General features: G+C 47.0%; 2 protein-coding genes across 4 annotated transcripts; both read left to right on the top strand.

Moving 5' to 3' along the window:
- On the top strand, positions 1 to 14,003 carry PBX4 (PBX homeobox 4). 2 transcript variants are annotated; one of them, XM_055793162.1, is made up of 9 exons: positions 1 to 333; positions 3,752 to 3,825; positions 9,831 to 10,072; positions 10,433 to 10,623; positions 10,924 to 11,059; positions 11,303 to 11,459; positions 11,666 to 11,772; positions 12,620 to 12,706; positions 13,145 to 14,003. In XM_055793162.1, exons 1-9 carry the CDS (start codon positions 128 to 130, stop codon positions 13,235 to 13,237), a joined length of 1,293 nt encoding a protein of 430 aa, XP_055649137.1. In that variant the 5' UTR covers positions 1 to 127; the 3' UTR covers positions 13,238 to 14,003. The 2 variants fall into 2 exon arrangements, with proteins under 2 accessions (XP_055649137.1, XP_055649136.1); XM_055793161.1 differs by having other exon boundaries at positions 12,620 to 12,721.
- A 150-nt stretch (positions 14,004 to 14,153) lies between these two features.
- Positions 14,154 to 18,721, top strand: DSN1 (DSN1 component of MIS12 kinetochore complex). 2 transcript variants are annotated; one of them, XM_055793163.1, is made up of 11 exons: positions 14,154 to 14,300; positions 14,385 to 14,430; positions 15,152 to 15,478; positions 15,916 to 15,989; positions 16,190 to 16,262; positions 16,633 to 16,720; positions 17,772 to 17,831; positions 17,982 to 18,053; positions 18,145 to 18,292; positions 18,385 to 18,472; positions 18,565 to 18,721. In XM_055793163.1, the coding sequence occupies exons 1-11, from the start codon at positions 14,175 to 14,177 to the stop codon at positions 18,651 to 18,653; spliced, it is 1,191 nt and encodes a 396-aa protein (XP_055649138.1). In that variant the 5' UTR covers positions 14,154 to 14,174; the 3' UTR covers positions 18,654 to 18,721. The 2 variants fall into 2 exon arrangements, with proteins under 2 accessions (XP_055649138.1, XP_055649139.1); XM_055793164.1 differs by lacking the exons at positions 14,154 to 14,300; positions 14,385 to 14,430 and adding an exon at positions 14,445 to 14,615.
- The last annotated feature ends 5 nt before the right edge of the window (positions 18,722 to 18,726 follow it).

Raw genomic sequence — 18,726 nt, 5'->3', positions numbered from 1 at the left:
GGCGGGGGCGGCGGCGGCGGCGGCGGCGGCGGCGGGAGGGGGTGCGGGCGCTGGGCCCTGTTGTGTGGGAGCCGCTGGGGCCGCGCCGCTGCCCGTCCGCGGCGGACCGGCCCCGCTGCCCCCCGCCATGGAGGACCCGTCGCGGCTGCTGACGGCGGCGCACGGCGCCGGGGTGACCCTACCCGGCGGCATCCCGGCGCCCCCGCCGCCCGCCGCCGGGGATCCGGCCGCCGCGCCCCCACCGGGGCCGCCGCCCGCGCACCACGATACGGGCGACGTCCTGCAGCAGATCATGGCCATCACCGACCAGAGCCTGGACGAGGCCCAGGCCAGGTAGCGGCTGGCCCGGCCGCCGGGCGGGGAACGGGGCGGGGGGGGGCAGCCCGGTACCGGCCGCCTTCCCGCGCAGCCCGGTGCCGTGACTCAGCTCGGCGCGGCGGGGCTGGGCGCGACGCTCTGCCCCGCTCGGTACCGGGGCTGCGGCGGGGCCCGCGGTGCGATGGGGCCGCGGCTCCGGTGAGGCCCCGGGGAGGGAGGGGGGGTTGGGGGTCGGTGGGAAATCGCCCACCGGAGGCGAAAAGTTGGCGTTGGGTTCCCGGTGCTTCCGTGGCATCACCTCCCGTCAGCCGGGGAGCGCTTCCACACCGGCCTCCAGCACCGGGAGGCCGCCCTCGTTGCTTGTAATTAATTTCCCCACTCTCCATCCTTCTCGCCACGTTAAGAAATAGCCCGGGGTGGCGTCAAGACGGGAATCGCAGCCGTCATCCCCGGTGGAAACGGGATTATCCTGCCTGACGCCACTGGGAACAGGAAAACCGAAACGGTGGCAGCCGTTGAGGGCCAAAGTTTGCTTGGGAAGGGCAAGAGAGAGGCAGCAGAGGTCCGTGGAGCCCCTCACGGCGAGGGGCTCGTGACGTTTTCCACCGCCACCGGGAAGTTTTTTCGGTAATCCTATCGAAAGGAAAAAGAGCAATGTTCCTACTTTTCCTCTTGCCTTGGCTTCGGTGGGATGTAAATAATTGCATGGCAAAACCAGCCTGGAAATCAACAGAATTCAGCATCTTCTGGTGTGTTCTCTGTGCCCTGGAGCTGCGTCCGGCCCTGATTGGCGCGGTGCAATTACACGTAATTACACGCTTTGCTTCCTCGGCGTGCGCGAGGTGGGCAGCCCCCACCATGAGGCCAGTTGGGAGAAGGTGGAGACTCATCGAGCGGGTTTATAAAAAGCAACAAAATGGTTTTCTGGTCTTTTTTTTCCCCGGGATGAACGTGGCGCCGTGCCCCTGGCGTTGCCCTTGGTCCTTGCCCATGCCCCGATTTTCCTATCACAACGATGGCTGCCGATAAAATCGTGGGGGTTTATTAATCTCTGCCTAAAGTTTGGCTGCGTTTAGTTACGCCTGGTGCTACCGTGCGCCGTCAGCAACCGGCATGCCGAGGCAGTGGCACTACCAAGGGCAGGTACCAGATTCCAGAGGGCTGCGTGGGTTATATGAGGAGAAACCGTGTGTTCGAAGGCACTCATAATTTGGGTTTAAAGTCGACTCTTTAGGGTAACTTTCAACTGCAGCTTGTAGGGCAATGAAATCCGTGAGCGTTGCTTGCTGGGAGTCGCGTGCGGGGCCGTTGCTTCTTCCCCAAACAAGTTTTTCTTTTCTACTTGCCAGTCTTTTCTCAGAAAGATCTATCTGCAGCTCATGTATAGATCCTATAGGCGTGAATTTGCCTGTACGTTGCTTAAGAGCTGTAGTTTTCTCTCCTGACGACGTATTTAAGATCATTTTGACCAGAATAAATTTGTTAGGAACTTGAATTCTAGATAAGAGTTGAGGAATGGGCTTTGAAAAACGGCCTGACCATTGCTTAAACTAAATGACCTCAACGTTGTCTTAGAAATGCCGTCAAACTCCAGCTGGAGCACTGCAGGTTTTGAAGGCCCCCGCATTTTAAAGCAACTTTAGTGGATTTTCACGTGTACGTGCATAAAAGAAGCTGCTTTTGTCTTCTGGACAAGAAGTTTGTTGGGTTGGCTTGGTCCTCCTTAAGAGGACGCGCTGCTGAGAAAGTAAAACTCAAGCCTGGTTCAACCCGCTGCAGAAGTGATCTTGGTAACACGGTGTTAACCGTTTCATTTGTTGGGGTTTACTTCTATTATTTATATTAAAAATGCACGTGGCTGTATTTTGTGTGCATTATTTTCACGCCTAGTGAACGCCAGAGCGTTCTTGCAGTGTGCTCAGCGAGATTTTTTTTTTTTTTTTTTAATACAAGTTGCAAACTGGGGTGAAAGTTTCGATGGAAGGAAATTCATCTGCCAAGGGTGAGTTTAACGCTGCTGTTAAAGACGTTGCAGCCGTCTTCACAAGAGTTAGTGGCCATATTAATTATGCAGTTATCTCTGGGTCTAGTATTTCTCCTGCCTTGTACGTAAACACCACTTTTTAGACTCCGGGTGGAGCGTACAGTCTGAAGGCTTGGAATTCATTTTCTCTCTCCCCCTGTTTTTTCCCTCATCAGGCAAGGACAATAGGCTCCACTAGGCTGTCTTCTCAGCTGCCTTTGTTCTCAGGCTGTTTGTCTTGGGGTTGATACTATCAAACATCTCCGTAGCCGAATGGGTTTTATACTTCTTTAGGCCGTGTCACGAAGGAAAGCGGCCGATTGGCTTCAGCTTCTGCAATTTTTGTTAAAAGCTTATGTTCTGGTATTTGCTGGCAGTTTGGTGGTAGCTGGAAGTGTTACGGGTTGTGAGGAAGCTGGGCACCTGTATTTGCACTGTTTGTGATGGCTGGAGTACAGACTGGTGCACGAGAAGGAAGGCCAGTTTGTATTTATGTAAAAGACATACTGAAACCTAGCCGTAAAGGTGACGTAAATATTATTTCTGAATGACAGAAGGGGTCACGAGAAGCAAACGAGGCTTTCTTGGAGGCGTGTGGTGCGGTTAGATGCTTCTTTCCGCTGACGTCTAGTGGAAGTTGGGCACCTGACTGCTGGCCAGCCTTAGAAATCGGTGTGGTGGTAAAACACCGCCCGCCCTCCGTGGGAAACCTCAGCTCCTGCTTTTATACGGCGCTCACCGCGCTTCAAATGTGTTTTCAACTCAGCAAAAGATGTCATTCTCTTGTTTTGATTAGGCATTAGGATGGATTCCGTGTTAACAGTGTAATTAACATGGTCCCTTCCTGGAGAGCAGTGGGAAAACAAAGCCGCAAACACTGGAAGAGCTTCAAAAAAGCAGAATTAGCACGTGCGGTAAAACTTGTACGAAAATGCCGTTAAATACAGTCTGCTTTTCTTTGGATTGGGCGGCCGCTTGCGTGAGCTAGGCGAGTCGGCGAGCGGTACTAGTTTCTTCCTACTGATCAGGATGTATGTGCCCTAAAAACCCCGGGTTTTTTCTACCTTTTGATGGATTCCGTGATTAGATTTTATATTAGTATACTCAAGAAGCAACTTTTTATCCCCATGTATAAAACACGCTTTTGGTAGAACCGAAGGTGCCTGCAGTTCCTGGAAGTGACACAGAATTCTGGATTCTAAGGCCTGCGTGTTTTTACGACAGTTTGCTCCTAGCGATGACTGAGTGTGGTGCTTAAATGAAATCTATCACCAGAACTTGCCCATTTCTCACTTAATCCGATGTGTTAACCTGCTGTCACTGCAGCGCGTTCCAGTCCTCTGTAAAGCCTTGGCGTCTTTCGCTGCCTTTCCTGCTGGCGTTTGCTCATTCTTTCTTCTTCCGTTTCAGAAAGCATGCCTTGAACTGCCACAGAATGAAGCCTGCTCTCTTCAGCGTGCTGTGTGAGATCAAGGAAAAAACAGGTGCGTTGATGTCTTTCCTGGCCTCAGCCTTCCAAAAAACCCACATTCCGTCACCTGCTTCGCTCTCATTTAATGCATTTAATTTAATTAAAAATACAAAAAAATTGTATTTTCCCTGATAGATTCTACAACTTAAGGCTGTTTTTTGGCTTACTAGTCTTCTGTAAGCTGGGAATTGCTTTGATGTGCTTTTTGTCATGCTGTCTGCGTGCAGATTTGGACAAAACGCTGCTTATTTGAGTAGGTGTTCTAGTTGTGTGTATGTAAAGAATCTATAGGCTGGGGTGTTTTTTTTCCTAGATTACCTAGAGAATCCTGAATAACGCTGCTATGTTGTTACACTCCTTCTCCCCCCCCCCCCCCCTTTAAGGAATTAGTACTGAAATCGTGGTAGGAAGAGTTTGAAGTTGAGAAATAACTGTATTATGGAGAAAAGGAGACAGTAAGGCAGAACACTTGGGGATATTGGAAAACTGAAGTGGCAGGAAATGGAGCTGGTGATCGTGCAGCTTGCTTTGAGGAGCAGAAGCAAATGGATTTCGATTTTGAATCACCCCGTGTGTGTTCATATCTGAACGCTGAACGTTGTTTGAATATATAAGTTCTATAAACCATAGTGAATTTTGATGCTTTTTTAGAGAATAACTACTTCCGTAATACTTAACCGAAATGGTGGTCTTTTTCTTTTTTTAAAAAAATTTTTTGTTGTGTTAATATTTAACATCCTAAACCTACATTTTTGTTATTTTTTTCTAAAAGCGTATCGAAACTTGCAGCGCTGTTCATTGCATTGCCAAATGAGGGGCCATGCAGTTTGATCCTCCGCGGTGCCCTCCTCACCCAGGCGGACGTTACACGTTCATTTCTTGGGAATTTGGTTCATATCTTGCGTCCTCATGATAGCAGCTTGCTCCTGAGAGAAAATATTGGGGTAGGAAGCGTGTGTGTGCGCTGCCAGGGCGAGCTTTTATGTCTGTCTGTCCTCCGAGGATTGCTGTCCTTACAGAGAGTCTTTCCTCTGGTTTTCCCTTCTAGGTTGAAAGGAACCTTCTGTGTTTTATTGATTGAAACTGTGACTTCTCCCAGCTAAATACACTTGCAGGAACAGACCCTGGTGCCGTGGTTATGCTGGATTTGTTTTGGTCTCATAGGTTTTTGAATGTCTGATGGTCTGTCTATTCCTTATTTAAATTATGGGGAGCAGATGTTATGGCTTCAAGCAAACAAAAGCCTGGACATACTGTAGCACAAGGTTTTGGGCTTTCTTTGTGACCCAGGCACACAAGCTTCTTTTCTAGCTCAGAAATCAGTTTCAAACGTGTTCCTCCCCCCACCCCCCCCCCACCCCCCCCATCTTTCTTTCGTTCTTTGTTGGAGCGCTCCTATCGTTCACAATAGCTCAGGATAAGCCGTATGCCTCTGCAATGGGCAGACAGCTGAAAGGTGCTGAAAAATTCTCCCCAGCAGCAGTGTTTATTAATGAAAAAGAAATTACAGATGTACTCTTTGTAATTCTGTTGAAATTACTCTTTGTAATTTAAATAGATTTAGCCACGTTTAATATTTTGCTCAAGCCCCGTGTGTGTTGTCATCATCTCCCCCCCCCAGTGATTCTATTTTTTATTTTAAACCACCTTTTGGGAAAAACAGGTATTTTATTTTGAAGTCTTAAATACCTGCTTGGAGCATACGCAGGTATTTGAAGAGGCATCTAATCCAATAAAGCCTCCTTAGTTTTTTGTGGGAACTCAGAAGCATTTAGAGCGTTTTTAATCCATGCAGCAGACAGGGGTTTTTGCTCGTCAGGTTACACTTCAGGTATGATTCAAGCTGTATGAATTCAAACATGGCATAATTCTATCTTAAAATCAGAATTAACCATCTCTCCTATTAGAGATGCACGCTTTTGGTGCTGAATGTTAAATTTTAGAGTTTTTCTTCTCGGCTGATTATACCATACTCAGAAGACAGTAGTCTGCAATGGCTTCAGGCCCCTTGGGGCAGGGAGAGGATATTTCTCCCCACTTTTACAGAACCCGCTGCACAGTAGGACTCTGATTCTGTATTTCTGGCCCATGGCAGGGAACGTGTTTGTTGCAGCATCGTAACATGGAGTACCATTTTTTTATTGTTTCTTGTCGTTGCTAGCTGCAACCCTCTGTCCTTCCTGCATTGTGCTGGCGCTCGGCTGGGTTAATTCAACGGGCACCTTTTCATCTGGTTGTAAAACTTGGCAAGCGGCGTGGCTGAAGAACACGCTTTGTCTTTGTTGCTGAGTTTGTTGACATTCTTACGTAGCCCAGTCTTGTTCCTCAGCGCTCGGAGCCCTGCTGGCTTTTGTCTTCTGTTTCCATTTGCTTTCCTCTCTCCCTGAACGTGCAGGAGAGTGTTAGATTTGGAGAAGGCGCTCTCTGTGACGATGCTGCGAGAGCAGCTGAACCAACAGCGACGTCGTTCTCTGTAGCGGGGTGCTTGGGGGGCTGGTGTCCCCCAGGGAGGACCACTAACTGAAAAATGGGGGTGTCCAGTGCAGGTGAAAAATTGGCTGGGTGCCACACGATGTATGTGTGTGGTATTTTAGTAGCGGTAAGTAGTTCAGAAGGGCTTCACGATCGATTTAGGTGACCCGCTATTAAAAAAAATACACTCCTGCCTTCTCACCGAACAGTCTGATTTGTGGGCTGCCAGATTGAGGAAACCCTTCTGCCTGAATAAAACCATCGTGAGTCAGTATTTAGCGTGAGTCGTAGAGTAAATATTTGCAAGGGTCACACAGGGGACAGGATCATCTTGGAACAACAGAGACATGGACCAGGAGGGGTGCTGGTCCAGCACCCAAGTGCCTACTTCTTGCACTCTCCATAGGTGTTTTATGCTCCATACAGTACAGGCTGTTCATTTCTAGCACTGATCATGCAGGTTTTGGTCCTAACTGTGTGTGTTCGCTACCAAACAGACGCATTTATCACGCGCTTCTGCATTACTTGCTCCATGAAGGAAAATCGGGAAGGGGAAGCAAATCTTAAGCAAAGCGTGTATTGCTTATTTTGGTACCAGTGATCTTGTACAGTTCATTACAGAGCTGCAAATCTTTAATTAATGAGATGTAAATATATTGTAATGATTGCATTTGCATACTGAGTGAGGCTTCAGCACCTTAGGTTGTGATGTATTTTAATTAAAGATTAATTAGAAATGATGGGAATTTCATTTTGCTTAGTATAATTATTTTACATATTTGATGAATATCTGGTAGGTGGTGTGCCAGAGAATGCACAATATTGTATTAGTGCAGCTGACGGGAGCGAGTCGTTGGGCTTCTTGAGCCGGGGTAGGATTTTTCTTAAACATCCATAAAAATGATGGATTGGGAAGGATTTCAGGGAAGGATTTAAGTGTGAAGGATTTTACCGTTACGCAAGGACTTTCTAAATCACGCTTAAACCACTGACTATGCCGTAACTCCGGTCTCTTAGTGTCTTGACTCAAAGCCTTGAGTATTAATGGAGTTGTTATATGTTCCTAAACTATGGTGGGAACTTGAAAAATTCAGTGGCTGAAAGGCTACTGAGAGGGGTAAGCTTGCTGAGGAAGCATTCTCCTCAGAGTACAGTGAGCCAGCAGTTAATAAGCAGTGTGTGAGGACGGGCATATGTAACAAGTCAGTGTTGACTGACATGCTTTTTTTTTTTTTTTTTTAATTGTGGTAACTTTTTTTCCCCCTTTGGATTCCTTTTTCTTTAGTGAAATCTAGTTCTTGCAGAAGCCATGTAGACTGCGGACTCCTGCTGGCGTAATTTTCAGGACTGTATGCAGAAACGGGCGATGCCTGACCCACGGAGCATGCCGAAAGCTCACAGGGTAGATGCAGCCACCCTGACAAAACTCTTTGAGTGGTACGGTGTGTGCTCCTGGAATTGTTTTTACCAGGCTGCCAAGAGAGACTTGCAGAAGCTGGTGTGAGCATGGCGTTCCTGCAACGGCAGTGGCTTTGCTTTCCTGTTGCGCTGTCTTTTGAGATTTAATAGCTCTGGAAGATTGGTAGATGAACAACTGTACTTGGAAATCGGAACTGTCTGCTGCTGGCAGCAGAGTCAGGAATTGACTGAATAGGTGGTTTTGAGTGAATCTGATGTAATTTATGACCTGTACAAATATTATCATTAGGTGAAGATGCTAGGAGTAAAAATAAAGCTCAAGCCAAAGGTATCCGTTCCAGGAGACGATGGCTTTAATTTAAAAACCAACATCTGCGGCAATGATTTCTGTAGAACTTGTTTTAATTGTCACACATATTAAGATGCAGTTAATGCCAAAAGTTCCAAGTCAACTCGATGGAGCTGGTTGGACAGACCCAAGCTTCTTGCACTCATCGGTTCTTAGGTCTGCTCACCTCTGTCAGAGTTTATTAAATAAAATTTGCAACTACTAGGTTGGAAATAGAGTTTACGACGTGTTGGTGGTGGTTAACTCCTTTCTAGTTTCTCGTGACTTGCTAGAGTCGGCCAACCAGAGTCTTCCCTTGAGACTGGGAAGGTGCTTTATATGTGCTTTTCAGCAGTCAACTTGAGATGAGCTTATGTGTAATTGATGATAACTAATGTCTAATTACCATAATTAGACAAGTGACATAAAATTAAGCTGCAGCTGGGAGCTTGACTTCAACATGAGGTACTCTGATATGCATCATAATGTGCATAAAAAGACGTTTGGCAGAAGCACATTCACATAAGAAGGTGACACCAAAATATCTGTTCCACTGAATTTATGCTTAGCTTAATGTGAGTTTTATCAAAAAGACCGAGGAGCAAGTGGCCACTGGCCAACTCTCTGCTGGGTCTTCTGGAAAAAAGGAGAGCTGGCAATTTTTAAATACAAAAAACCCAACAACAAACAAAAAAACCACCCCTTTTTTCTGTGTTTGTTTCATTTCTTGTCATGTTCACTCAGTAAAAGGTGTATGCAGTAGGTCTGCTATTAATTTTTTTTTTAAAGGTACTCATTTTAATTCCATAATGAGTTAGAAAAGCCACTAACTTTTAAAACAGTCAACACTTTCCTCGTTGTTGTCCTACCTTGAGCTCAGCCATTACCCATGTACAGCTGTTTTTGCCTTACCTTTTTCTGCTTGCAAAAAGCCTGGGGATGTTCTGGGGATGTGCGTTGCTGTGACAGAGCGAATTCGGGTCTGCAGCCACCCCAAAACTCTCCTTTCATCAGAATTGCGTACTAATTTCTGTATTACCTGCAAAATACCAAGTTCAGCAATGTGATTTTAAGTTTAGGCTGATTGTGTGTTCAAAATTAGCATTAACCTGCCTGTTAAGAGTTTGGAAAAGGGCATTTGAATTTGGTGGCTTGACGACTATCAAACTAAAATTGTCTAGCAGTTAAAAGTCAAAACGCTGTTGGCGTTTTTTTGTATTGACTTGGTATCTTGTGAGTTCTTACGCCTTTTAAAAACAGAAGTTCCTAATACATTGTCAAAAAATTTTGGCAATTAAGTTTTAAAAATATATTTGCTTGGAATCAAACTTAAATAGTCTGAGTGTACAGACTGCTGCAGTCTGGGTTTGTTGAGTATAAGCTTAAAGAAACCGGCTTCTAGCGTATTTTTTTCATCTTGTTTCAGATATCGGTAGTTTTTAAATAGTTTTTAATAGATTTTTAAAATTCAGTGCTGTTAAGACCTCAGTTTGTAGCCTGCTGCTGTACAGCGTGGCTGCATCTTCGGCATATAAAGGGGACGAGGTCAGGCTCGTGCCTTGCGTACGGATTTATGTTTCGGTGTTCCTTGATCTGAGCAATGTCCTGTTTGTTTTGATGCATCGCCTTGTGGCTTTGTTAAACGCACCCTTTCCCCCGCCTCGTTCTATTTTTCCCCCCTTTGAGCTCAAGACCGGCTAAAACCTCTGAAGGGCGTTTAAATGCTTTGCCAGAATTGAAGTGGGTGTTCTTTCCTGATTCAGAAATAATCTGTTGATTCCTTCTTTATATTTATCTAGTGTTAAGTATTCGCGGTATTCAGGAAGAAGATCCCCCAGATGCTCAACTAATGAGACTAGATAACATGTTGCTGGCAGAGGGTGTCTCCGGGCCCGAGAAAAGAGGAAGAGGAGGACCGATGGCTGTAGCAGCAACATCAGGTGGCTGTCCAAATGACAATAGCATTGAACACTCTGACTACAGGGCCAAGCTGTCACAGATCCGACAGATATACCACTCTGAGCTAGAGAAATATGAACAGGTGATCTTTCTGCATGGAAGAGTTTTTATCATCTCAATTAAAAATAACCGTTTTTTCCTTTGGTGTTGGTTGTAAGCACAGAACAGGAGGTATAATGAATTCAGGTGAATGCAAGGATATCAAATTGAGTTGAAAAGTTATCTCAGTGTTACGGAAGTAAGGTGAAGATAGAGGGACTGGACATCAAACTAAAGATATTAAATGTCTCGTTTATCTTTGTTGCTGTTTTTTAAGAGTAAATCGAGTAAAGCTGAAACATGGAAACTCTACTCTAAAGTTTTTTTTGCATATATTTTCTTGTTGGGGAAACAAATTCTAGGGTATTTTATTGTTTGTCGATACAACTGTGTGTGTTTTCAGGCCTGCAGTGAGTTCACCACCCACGTTATGAACCTGCTTAGGGAACAGAGTAGGACAAGGCCGATTTCGCCGAAAGAAATAGAGCGCATGGTGAACATAATCCACGGCAAGTTCAGCACCATCCAGATGCAGCTGAAGCAGAGCACGTGCGAGGCAGTGATGATCCTGCGCTCACGCTTTCTTGATGCAAGGTACGAGAAAACGCAGCCTAGCGATAACGGGTGTTCAAGCCAGGACTTCTTTTGTTGCTCAATGCCAATGACTGTGCAAGAAATCTCAAGTCTGTTGTTCCCAGGGTTGTTCTTGTTTAAATATTAAGAATTTGCCACCCATTTTGCTTGCTAGGGTATATACTTTGCCATTGACAGTGTCCAGTCCCACTTCTTACATTCTTCAAGCCAAGCGTATTTTAGAGGGGGAGGGGAAAAGCCAAGTCTAGCCGTTCTACTCTAAAACACCATTTTAAATAGGAATAACTAATATTTTTCTAGGCGTAAACGACGTAACTTCAGCAAACAGGCAACGGAAGTACTGAACGAGTATTTTTACTCGCATCTGAGTAACCCTTACCCCAGTGAAGAGGCCAAAGAAGAGCTAGCAAAGAAAGGTGGCATCACAGTTTCACAGGTATGAAATATGTTTTATGGGGAATTAAGTAATTTATTTTTCCTTCCTCGAGCGGTGGGGTTTTTTAGCAACAGGCTTCAGTTACTGGTACTTAAACAGGATTTAGGTTGTTCCGAAGGGTTTAGTAGAAGGTGTTTTCTGCTTGAAGCCTAGTTTAAAACATCTCCTTTGCTGACAACTCCCAAAGATAGTGGAAAATATAATAGTTTGATCAAATGCTAACAGCCATATCTATGTTTCCAGGTTTCCAACTGGTTTGGTAACAAAAGAATTCGATATAAAAAAAACATGGGGAAGTTCCAAGAAGAAGCCAATATTTATGCCGCAAAAACGGCAGTGGATGCAACTAATGTCGTGGCTCAAGGCAACCAGGCAAATTCTCCGTCTACACCAAATTCAGGTGAGTGAGAGTGCCAGTGAAGAGTCTGTCCGCTGGAAAGTCTCTCATTATTTCTTGTGACAATTAGTACCGCAGCCCACCGGTGTTCAAAATGGTTGTAGGGTTTCTTTTTCTTTAAAACTTACGTAATACTCCTTGAAGAACCATTTTTGTTGGGTGTTATTTCTCATTAAAATATGTTCTTTTTTCTTGGTTTTGTTTTTTAGCTTCCTCTGGCTCTTTTAAGATGACAAATTCCGGAGATTCCTTTATAAATTTGCAGTCATTGACTTCCTACCAGAGCTCCCCAGTGGGAGCCAATGTGCAGTCGCAGGTCAGTAAGGAATTAAAAAAAAAAAACAAACCAAAAAAACAACTAACCACCACGTACTTTCAGCAGCGAGATAAAAGTTAAAATCCCGTTTCTGTCCTTTATACGGTATGAAGAGGTTGCCCAGGGAGGTTATGGGGTCTCCGTCCCTGGAGATACTCAAAACCCAACCAGACTGACCCAGCGTCTGACAGCAGGGTTGGATTAGACAATCTTGGGGTGTTTTGTGGTTGGTTTTTTTTTTTTTTAAGTAGATTCTCTTAATACCAGATAGGGGTGGGTTCTTCTGTCTCTGGCCAGCACTGGCTCGGATGCAAAACATGATTAGAGTAAAATTTCTCAAACGAGTCAAGAAGCAAGCCTGCTCAAATGCATCTTTTCTCTTGGAACTGGAATATTCTCTTACAGAATTAACTGATACCTAAATTAACTTACTGCTGGGTTTCTATCCCTTTTAAATATACATTAATGAATTGGTGTTTTCTCATTTTAGAGCCAATCTTGTTCCATGTAAGTAGAACTTAGCATTTGCGGTTAACAGTATCGTTAAACTAATTTTCAGCTTTCTGCTGAATTTCTAAATCCATCTGAATGGTGCAAAATCTGTTCCTCTGTCATAAAAGCTGTAGGTGACAGGTGTGATTCTAGGCTCCAATTCTGCTTGGTAAGGAACTAGCTGTAGTAGCTCAATTAATAGCAAGAACTGCAGAGAAAACTTGTCTTCCTGCAAGAAAACCCGCCCCTTATTTAAAGAATTTTTGGCCTGATAGGTGTGTGCCACGTACTACCACATTTCTTTAACCTGACTTTCTGTCCTTAACTGTTCTCATGGGGTGGGATCTCGTTCTAGATGGATTCCTTACATCATGTCATACACCAGACAGGAAGATACGACACAATTGTGGGGAATCCTTTGTATACGACGCAGCGCATAGATGTAAGATGTACTGAGGTATTTACTCACCAGAAACACAAGTTCTGCCCTGAGACTGTGGCACGGTGATCTGTGAATATAAGCTGACTTTTTATTCTGCCGACATGTCTGATGTGGGGATAGGAAAAAGCAGGGAAAGACATCTTTTAATACAAATACTTGACTTAAAGTTATGGCTTTGGTCACCAGAAAATTTGTGCGCTTCAGTTAATTCTTGCCGCAAGGAGATAGTGCTAGGAGTAAGAGTAACACCATAAAATCTGGGGAGGGAAGGGCGTTTTTTACACGGGGTATTTGTGGACCCTGCTTTGCCAGAGCTGATAAATAGTCATTTCCTTTCCAAAGCTCTGGTCCCTTGTAAGGTGTAAATGTGTAAAAACAAGTTTTTACAAGTAGTTTCTTAAAGGTTTTAATGAAATGTTGCATTTATTCTCCCTTCAGGCTAATGGCAGCTGGCAGGATGCTACCACCCCTTCATCAATCACTTCACCTGCTGGAGACCCTGGAAGTGTTAATTCGGATGCGTCTAATTAAGTTTTTAGGACCTATTGATGAGAGGAAAGAGGTCATTAGTGTAATTTGTCAATGTTGCTCTTTTGCCAATACTATTGTTTATACAACTTGACACACAGCTAATTACCTCAGAAAAACCCCTGGAACCAATAGAAGATTGTGATTACAATGATACCTCTCTACCTCTCAGCCTCACACAGTTGAGTTCTTTTTACTTATGCCCATTGGGATGTGAAATTGTTTTAAAAGAACTTGCTTCATTTTCCTAACCAAATTCATTTTTTAAAAATATGGATTTTATGGTAAGAATCTGAAAGTGTCTCTTCTAGAACTTGGCGTTTGTCTCAAGTTTTACAGCTTAAGAAAATTGACTTATTTTAATTTCCATAAAGTTTTTTACTATGAAATTTCTGTTCTAGTTGATAGCTACTAACAGTTAAACCCCCTGTATTGTAATTGTATGCGTTCTCTGTATTGTAATTTTGTATAGGAAAATAAGCTTTTCTTAACTAGAATTCATTCTGAGCTAATTAATCAGAACGTTGCTTTACCAAAACTCTCACTGGACTTTGCTCTCGGGTAGGACCTTCCATCCTGTGTCATTCCACATAATTCTTAATTTAATGTCTAGTGAAAAAAACCACCACAAAACCAATGAAAAAAAACCCAACAGCATCACCTGACTTCCCCGTGGATGATAGGTTTTTGTGCATTCCTGCAGCTGTTAACACAGAGTCCACCCCTTTCAGTTGAGATTTTATCAAAGATAATAAACTTCCAAAGCTTTTTTTTTTTTTTTTTTTTTTTCTTTTTTTCCTCCCTTTTTTTCGCTGTATTTCCTGTCAGTTTTCCTCGGGCGGGGAAAAGCGGCGGCGCTCCCTCAGGGCGGGCGGGGGAGGGGGGGGAGGCGCGCGGCGGGGGGGCGGGGCGCGTTTCCCGCCATGCCCCGCTACCCGGCATGCCCCGCGCCCAACGGCTGGGCGGTGCCGCCATGGCGGAGCGGGCGGTCAGCGGCTGCGGCCGGGCGGGCAGCACCGGGCCGGTTCCCGTCCCACCGCAGCTCTCCGGCGGCTCGCAGGAGGAGGTGAGCGCTGGAAGGAGGCCTGGCCCGGCCGGTGGGACGGCGGGGAGGCCTCGCCTCCAGCCTTGTAACCGATTTTCTCCTCAGCGTTCCCCCGGCGGAGCCCGCCCTGCGGCCGGAGGGGGAGCGGCAGGTAAGGGCCGGGAGCGGGGTGACGGGGCCGACCTGCGCCCCCAGAGGCTGGGCCTGCCCCGGTGGGGCAGGCTTGGGGCCCGGGAGGAGGATTTCCACGCTGGCGGGGGCCCCCGGCGGCCCGGGGAGGCTGTGGAGCGGTGATGCGGCCTCGCACCTCAGCGCTGCTGTAATAAGTAACTAAGGGTAATTTGCTGATCAAAGGGGTTTTTAACAAAAGGAATGATCTTGCTGCAACAGATTTGAGAATGTTTTGTCTGGCGAGAAAAGAGTTAACTGTTAACCATGAGGTTGGAGATGTACCTTCTCAAGGCCAATGTTAAACCATAATCTCATGTTACTATGACAACCTTTGTCTTCGTCTAGACTTTAGTGTAAAAATAGCTTAGTTTTGTAATATACAGCTTCTTGCTACGGGACTGAGAGCATAACTGTTTGCTTAAACCGGTCTTGAAGCTGAGGATAAAAGGGCTGTGTTACTTGTCGGAATTTGCGAGCCTGGATGGAGCTGTGACTCCCCGGCTGCCCAGCGCTGCTTTTGCTTTCCTGCCTTAATAAATACTTAGTGAATTTATTTCGGGTTCTAGTTATTTCAAATTCAACTATAACACTGCTGTTGCTCCGAGCGCAAACAAAGGTTCAGTGCGTTTGAATCCCTAGAAAAGACCCTTTCCCCTGTTTTTTTTGCCCCTCTTTTTACAACTATATCTTATTTGTCTCAGATTCTGACCCTGGAGAGGAGCAAGTGGATCCCAAGCAATTCCTAAAGCAGCCTGACAAAACTGCTGGTAGCAAGAACTCTAGTCCCCATGGGGTGACCAGAGCAGCTGTGAAGACATCCCGCAGAAGTCCCAGTCTTGGGAAAAGTACCTTCAGATTGAGTCCCTTAAGAAAGAGTACCAAGAGTGACAATATGCTGGGTTCTTTTAGCTTGTCCCCGAGACTGCTCATCACCACTCCTCAAGCCAAGCGTCGCTCTTGGCGTCGTTCGAGCCTGAAAGGCACAAGACGCCGAACGTCTCTGCCTCCCCTTCACCAAGATGTCACTGGTACAGCCTCCGCTTCTTCCCTTTATCAAGCTCTCTCGAGAAACTCGTAGGGCAGCCTGCAGCAAGTTGAGATTTGATTTTATGGCACAACCTTTAGGGCGATTAGAGCACAATTACGTTATTCCTAGCTAGTGGCCACTGATACCCGTGTTGGAAGTGGTCTCAGAGGTCCAGGGACTTGAGGATAAAAGGACATCCTGTGCTAACGGCTTCTGTAGACCAGTGGTTTGTAGTCTCTGCCTTTTTATTAGCATGGCGGAGCCTTAAGTGTGACATTTCCTCGTTAGGAACTCGCGTTTCTCCCTCTTTTCCCTGCTCCTTCCATAGCCTGCAAACCACGCTCCTATACAACAACAGCTTTTAAGTGTCCTTCAGGAAAATGCCAGCCGTTGGTGTGAATGTAATTGTTCTTAAATGATTTTGTTCTGATTTTTCAGAATTAAGCAAATCAATTAGCCTGGATCTGCCAGAGATAGACCGGCTTTCTGTGCTGCTGTTGTCCAGTTTCGAGGTAAGGTCCTCTCTTTTAAAAAGTGAATTATTTTTCCCTTGCCTTTATTCTGCCACTAAATGTACGTTCTGATTTGTATAACAGAGTTGTGAAATATGTGCAAGGGGAGGAGAGGCTCCTTTCTCCTTAACAAATCCTCCCCCAGACTTTGTCATACAGCTCAGGAAAGGGCTAAAACCTTCTTCTCCATCTTCTCTTAGTTTTCTGCACAGAAACTCGAACACGTCTTGAAGCAGACTGACGGCTTTAGCCATGAGACTTACAGAGCTAATGGTAAGGTGTGATACAGCATCAGTAAGGGTAATCCTGGGCTTAAAAACGTCGACCCTTCCCTAGCGTCCTCTCAAAATGAAACCAGCTGTCTCCTGGAAGGGGTGGGTGCAGCAGAAAGTATGGGAAAGATGGTTTTTAAGCTGCTGTATGTGACCGCGGTTTCTGGGAGGGAAGAGACGTGAACACCCTAAAGCCAGCAGTGGCCGCCGAGATGAGTTGTTTCTTTAGAAGCAGTGTAACTAGAATATCTAGAAAAACTATAAGGAATCAGAGCAGTGTCTGCAGGTTAGGTCACCGCTTCCTCTCTCAGGACTAACTAGCTTTCTAGGCAGTGGGTACGAGCACTGTTTTATTTTGTCTTTATCTCCAGTGCACTCGGTTTCAGAGGACTTGAAGCGATACATGCAGAAGCTGAAACGAGACGGAACGCTAAAGAGCTGCATAGAAAACCCTAAAGGGTAAGGGCTCACCCCACTCATCCCTTGCGGAGTGTAAGCGGTGAGTCGTATCGCTTTTGGGTGGAGAAACAAGTAGCCTGAGTACAAAATGGGTCTGTTGCCACGTACGACCTCGGCCTGCCCGCACAAACCTTCCTAACCCAGCTGTGTCAAAATACATTGGGTTCATTTAAACGTTTTAGTTAGCTGGCTTCCCCCATCCAGGCATCTGTAACAGAACGAGTGGGGAAAGGCTGCTGTGGAGATGGGCCAGCAGATTTTAGAGGGGGGTGAAACTTTGAAGTGGGAAGAAGCAGCTGTATTATCCCTTGGTACACATGCAGGATGTGGAGAGGGGAGTCGTCTGCAAGTCAAACCCACCCCAAATAAGATTTTGCCTATTAAAGTGGATATAAAACCCACGTGGATAACAAGGATCATACGGACAGCACGCTGGCCACGACCAGGAGCGTGTCCTCGTGGCCAGTGGGACCCTGGGGGCCACGAGGAGCGTGGCCAGCAGGTCGAGGGAGGGGACCCTGATGAGGCCACGTCTGGGGTGCTGTGGCCAGTGCTGGGCTCCCCAGTTTGAGAGAGATGGGGAGCTACTGGGGAGGAGTCAGCGGAGGCTGCAAAGATGGTGAAGGGGCTGGAGCGTCTGCCTCGGGGAAGGGCTGAGCAAGCTGGGCCTGTGCAGAGGAGAGAACAGAAGGGATTTTACCAGCGTGTACAAACACTGTAAGGGCGAGTGTCGGGGGTGGGGGCAGGCTCTTCCCAGCAGCGCCTGGCCACGGGGCAACAAACTGCAACACGGGGAGCTCCACTGGAGTGGCAGGAAAAAATTCTTTGAGGGTAACAGGGCACTGGGACAGGCTGCCCAGAGAGGCTGTGGCGTCTCCAGAGACATTCCCATGTGCCTGGCTGCCACTCTGGAGCCAGGGGTGGGATGTGCTGGGATGGGATGTGCTTCAGGGTTTTACTGGACGTGGCTCTGGCTGGAGCGGGGGATGGGATGATGGGATGGGCTCCAGCAGCGCCCTGCAGCCCAGCCCGTTCTGCATCTGTGCTTCAGGGTTTTACTGGATGTGGCTCTGGATGAGTCGGTGGCCCAAATCAAGGAATACATCGCCAGGTAAGAGCGACCGGTGCACAGCCTGGGACTCTGAACAGACGCCTCTTGGAATTTGGGGCAGATTTAATTTTTTAGCTGTTTTTCCTACGGGCCTGTGCCATTGTCGAGCGTTACAGAGGGATCAGGCGTACGGCGCTGTTCTCCCCGCAGGTTCACTGCCGAGTGTCAGTCCTGGGATCGGCTCCTGCAGCGCTACCAGGAAGGTGCTGGAGAGATCTCCAGGTGTGGATCGTCCCCCTTCCCACATCTTGCAGCTCTTGGAAAACTGGACAATGCCGCGAGCTGTGCCTCACCGAGACGGTGTCTCTTGCAGGCAGCTGGAGGAATGCCAGCGGCAGGGGGGGTGGGCAGAGCCCCCTCCCCACCTCCAGACCTCCCAGGCCCAGGTCCTCAGCAGCAAACCCGACTACCAGAAGATCCTGGATGACCAGGAGGAAGTTTTTTGCTGCATGGAGCTTGTGGTGAGGTCGCTCAGCTGGTTTAGGGGGAAAAGATTTAAGCCCCCTGCGAAGGACTGAGTGATTTTTGTCTTGCTTTTTTTTTTAATTTGCAGCTCGACGAGCTCCAGCAAGCAGTGACGGTGCTGCAGACCTTCAGCGAGGACAGCCGGCTGTACCTCCAACGCCTGTCGGAGCAGCTCGGTAAGCGAGAGCCCCTCGGGAGTGGAAGCCTCCGTGGAGGGCTTTAACGGGGGTTAACAGGCTTTTTTCCCCTTCTCCTCTCCCCGTTCCAGCCGCCAGGACCTTCCGGCAGGTGGACAAGTCCCCCGTGCGCAAGCTGATCGCCGCCCCGCCGAGGAAGACGCTGCCGCCGGAGGGCTGAGCGGGGCGGGGGGCTGCGGGGCCGCGCTGCTGTCAATAAAGCCCGGTGCGAGCCGGGTGTGAGCCCGGTGCCT

The sequence above is a fragment of the Falco peregrinus genome, assembly GCF_023634155.1.
Source record: "Falco peregrinus isolate bFalPer1 chromosome 12 unlocalized genomic scaffold, bFalPer1.pri SUPER_12_unloc_1, whole genome shotgun sequence".
NCBI classification, from domain to species: domain Eukaryota; kingdom Metazoa; phylum Chordata; class Aves; order Falconiformes; family Falconidae; genus Falco; species Falco peregrinus.
This window is presented reverse-complemented; position numbering and strand designations above follow the sequence as displayed.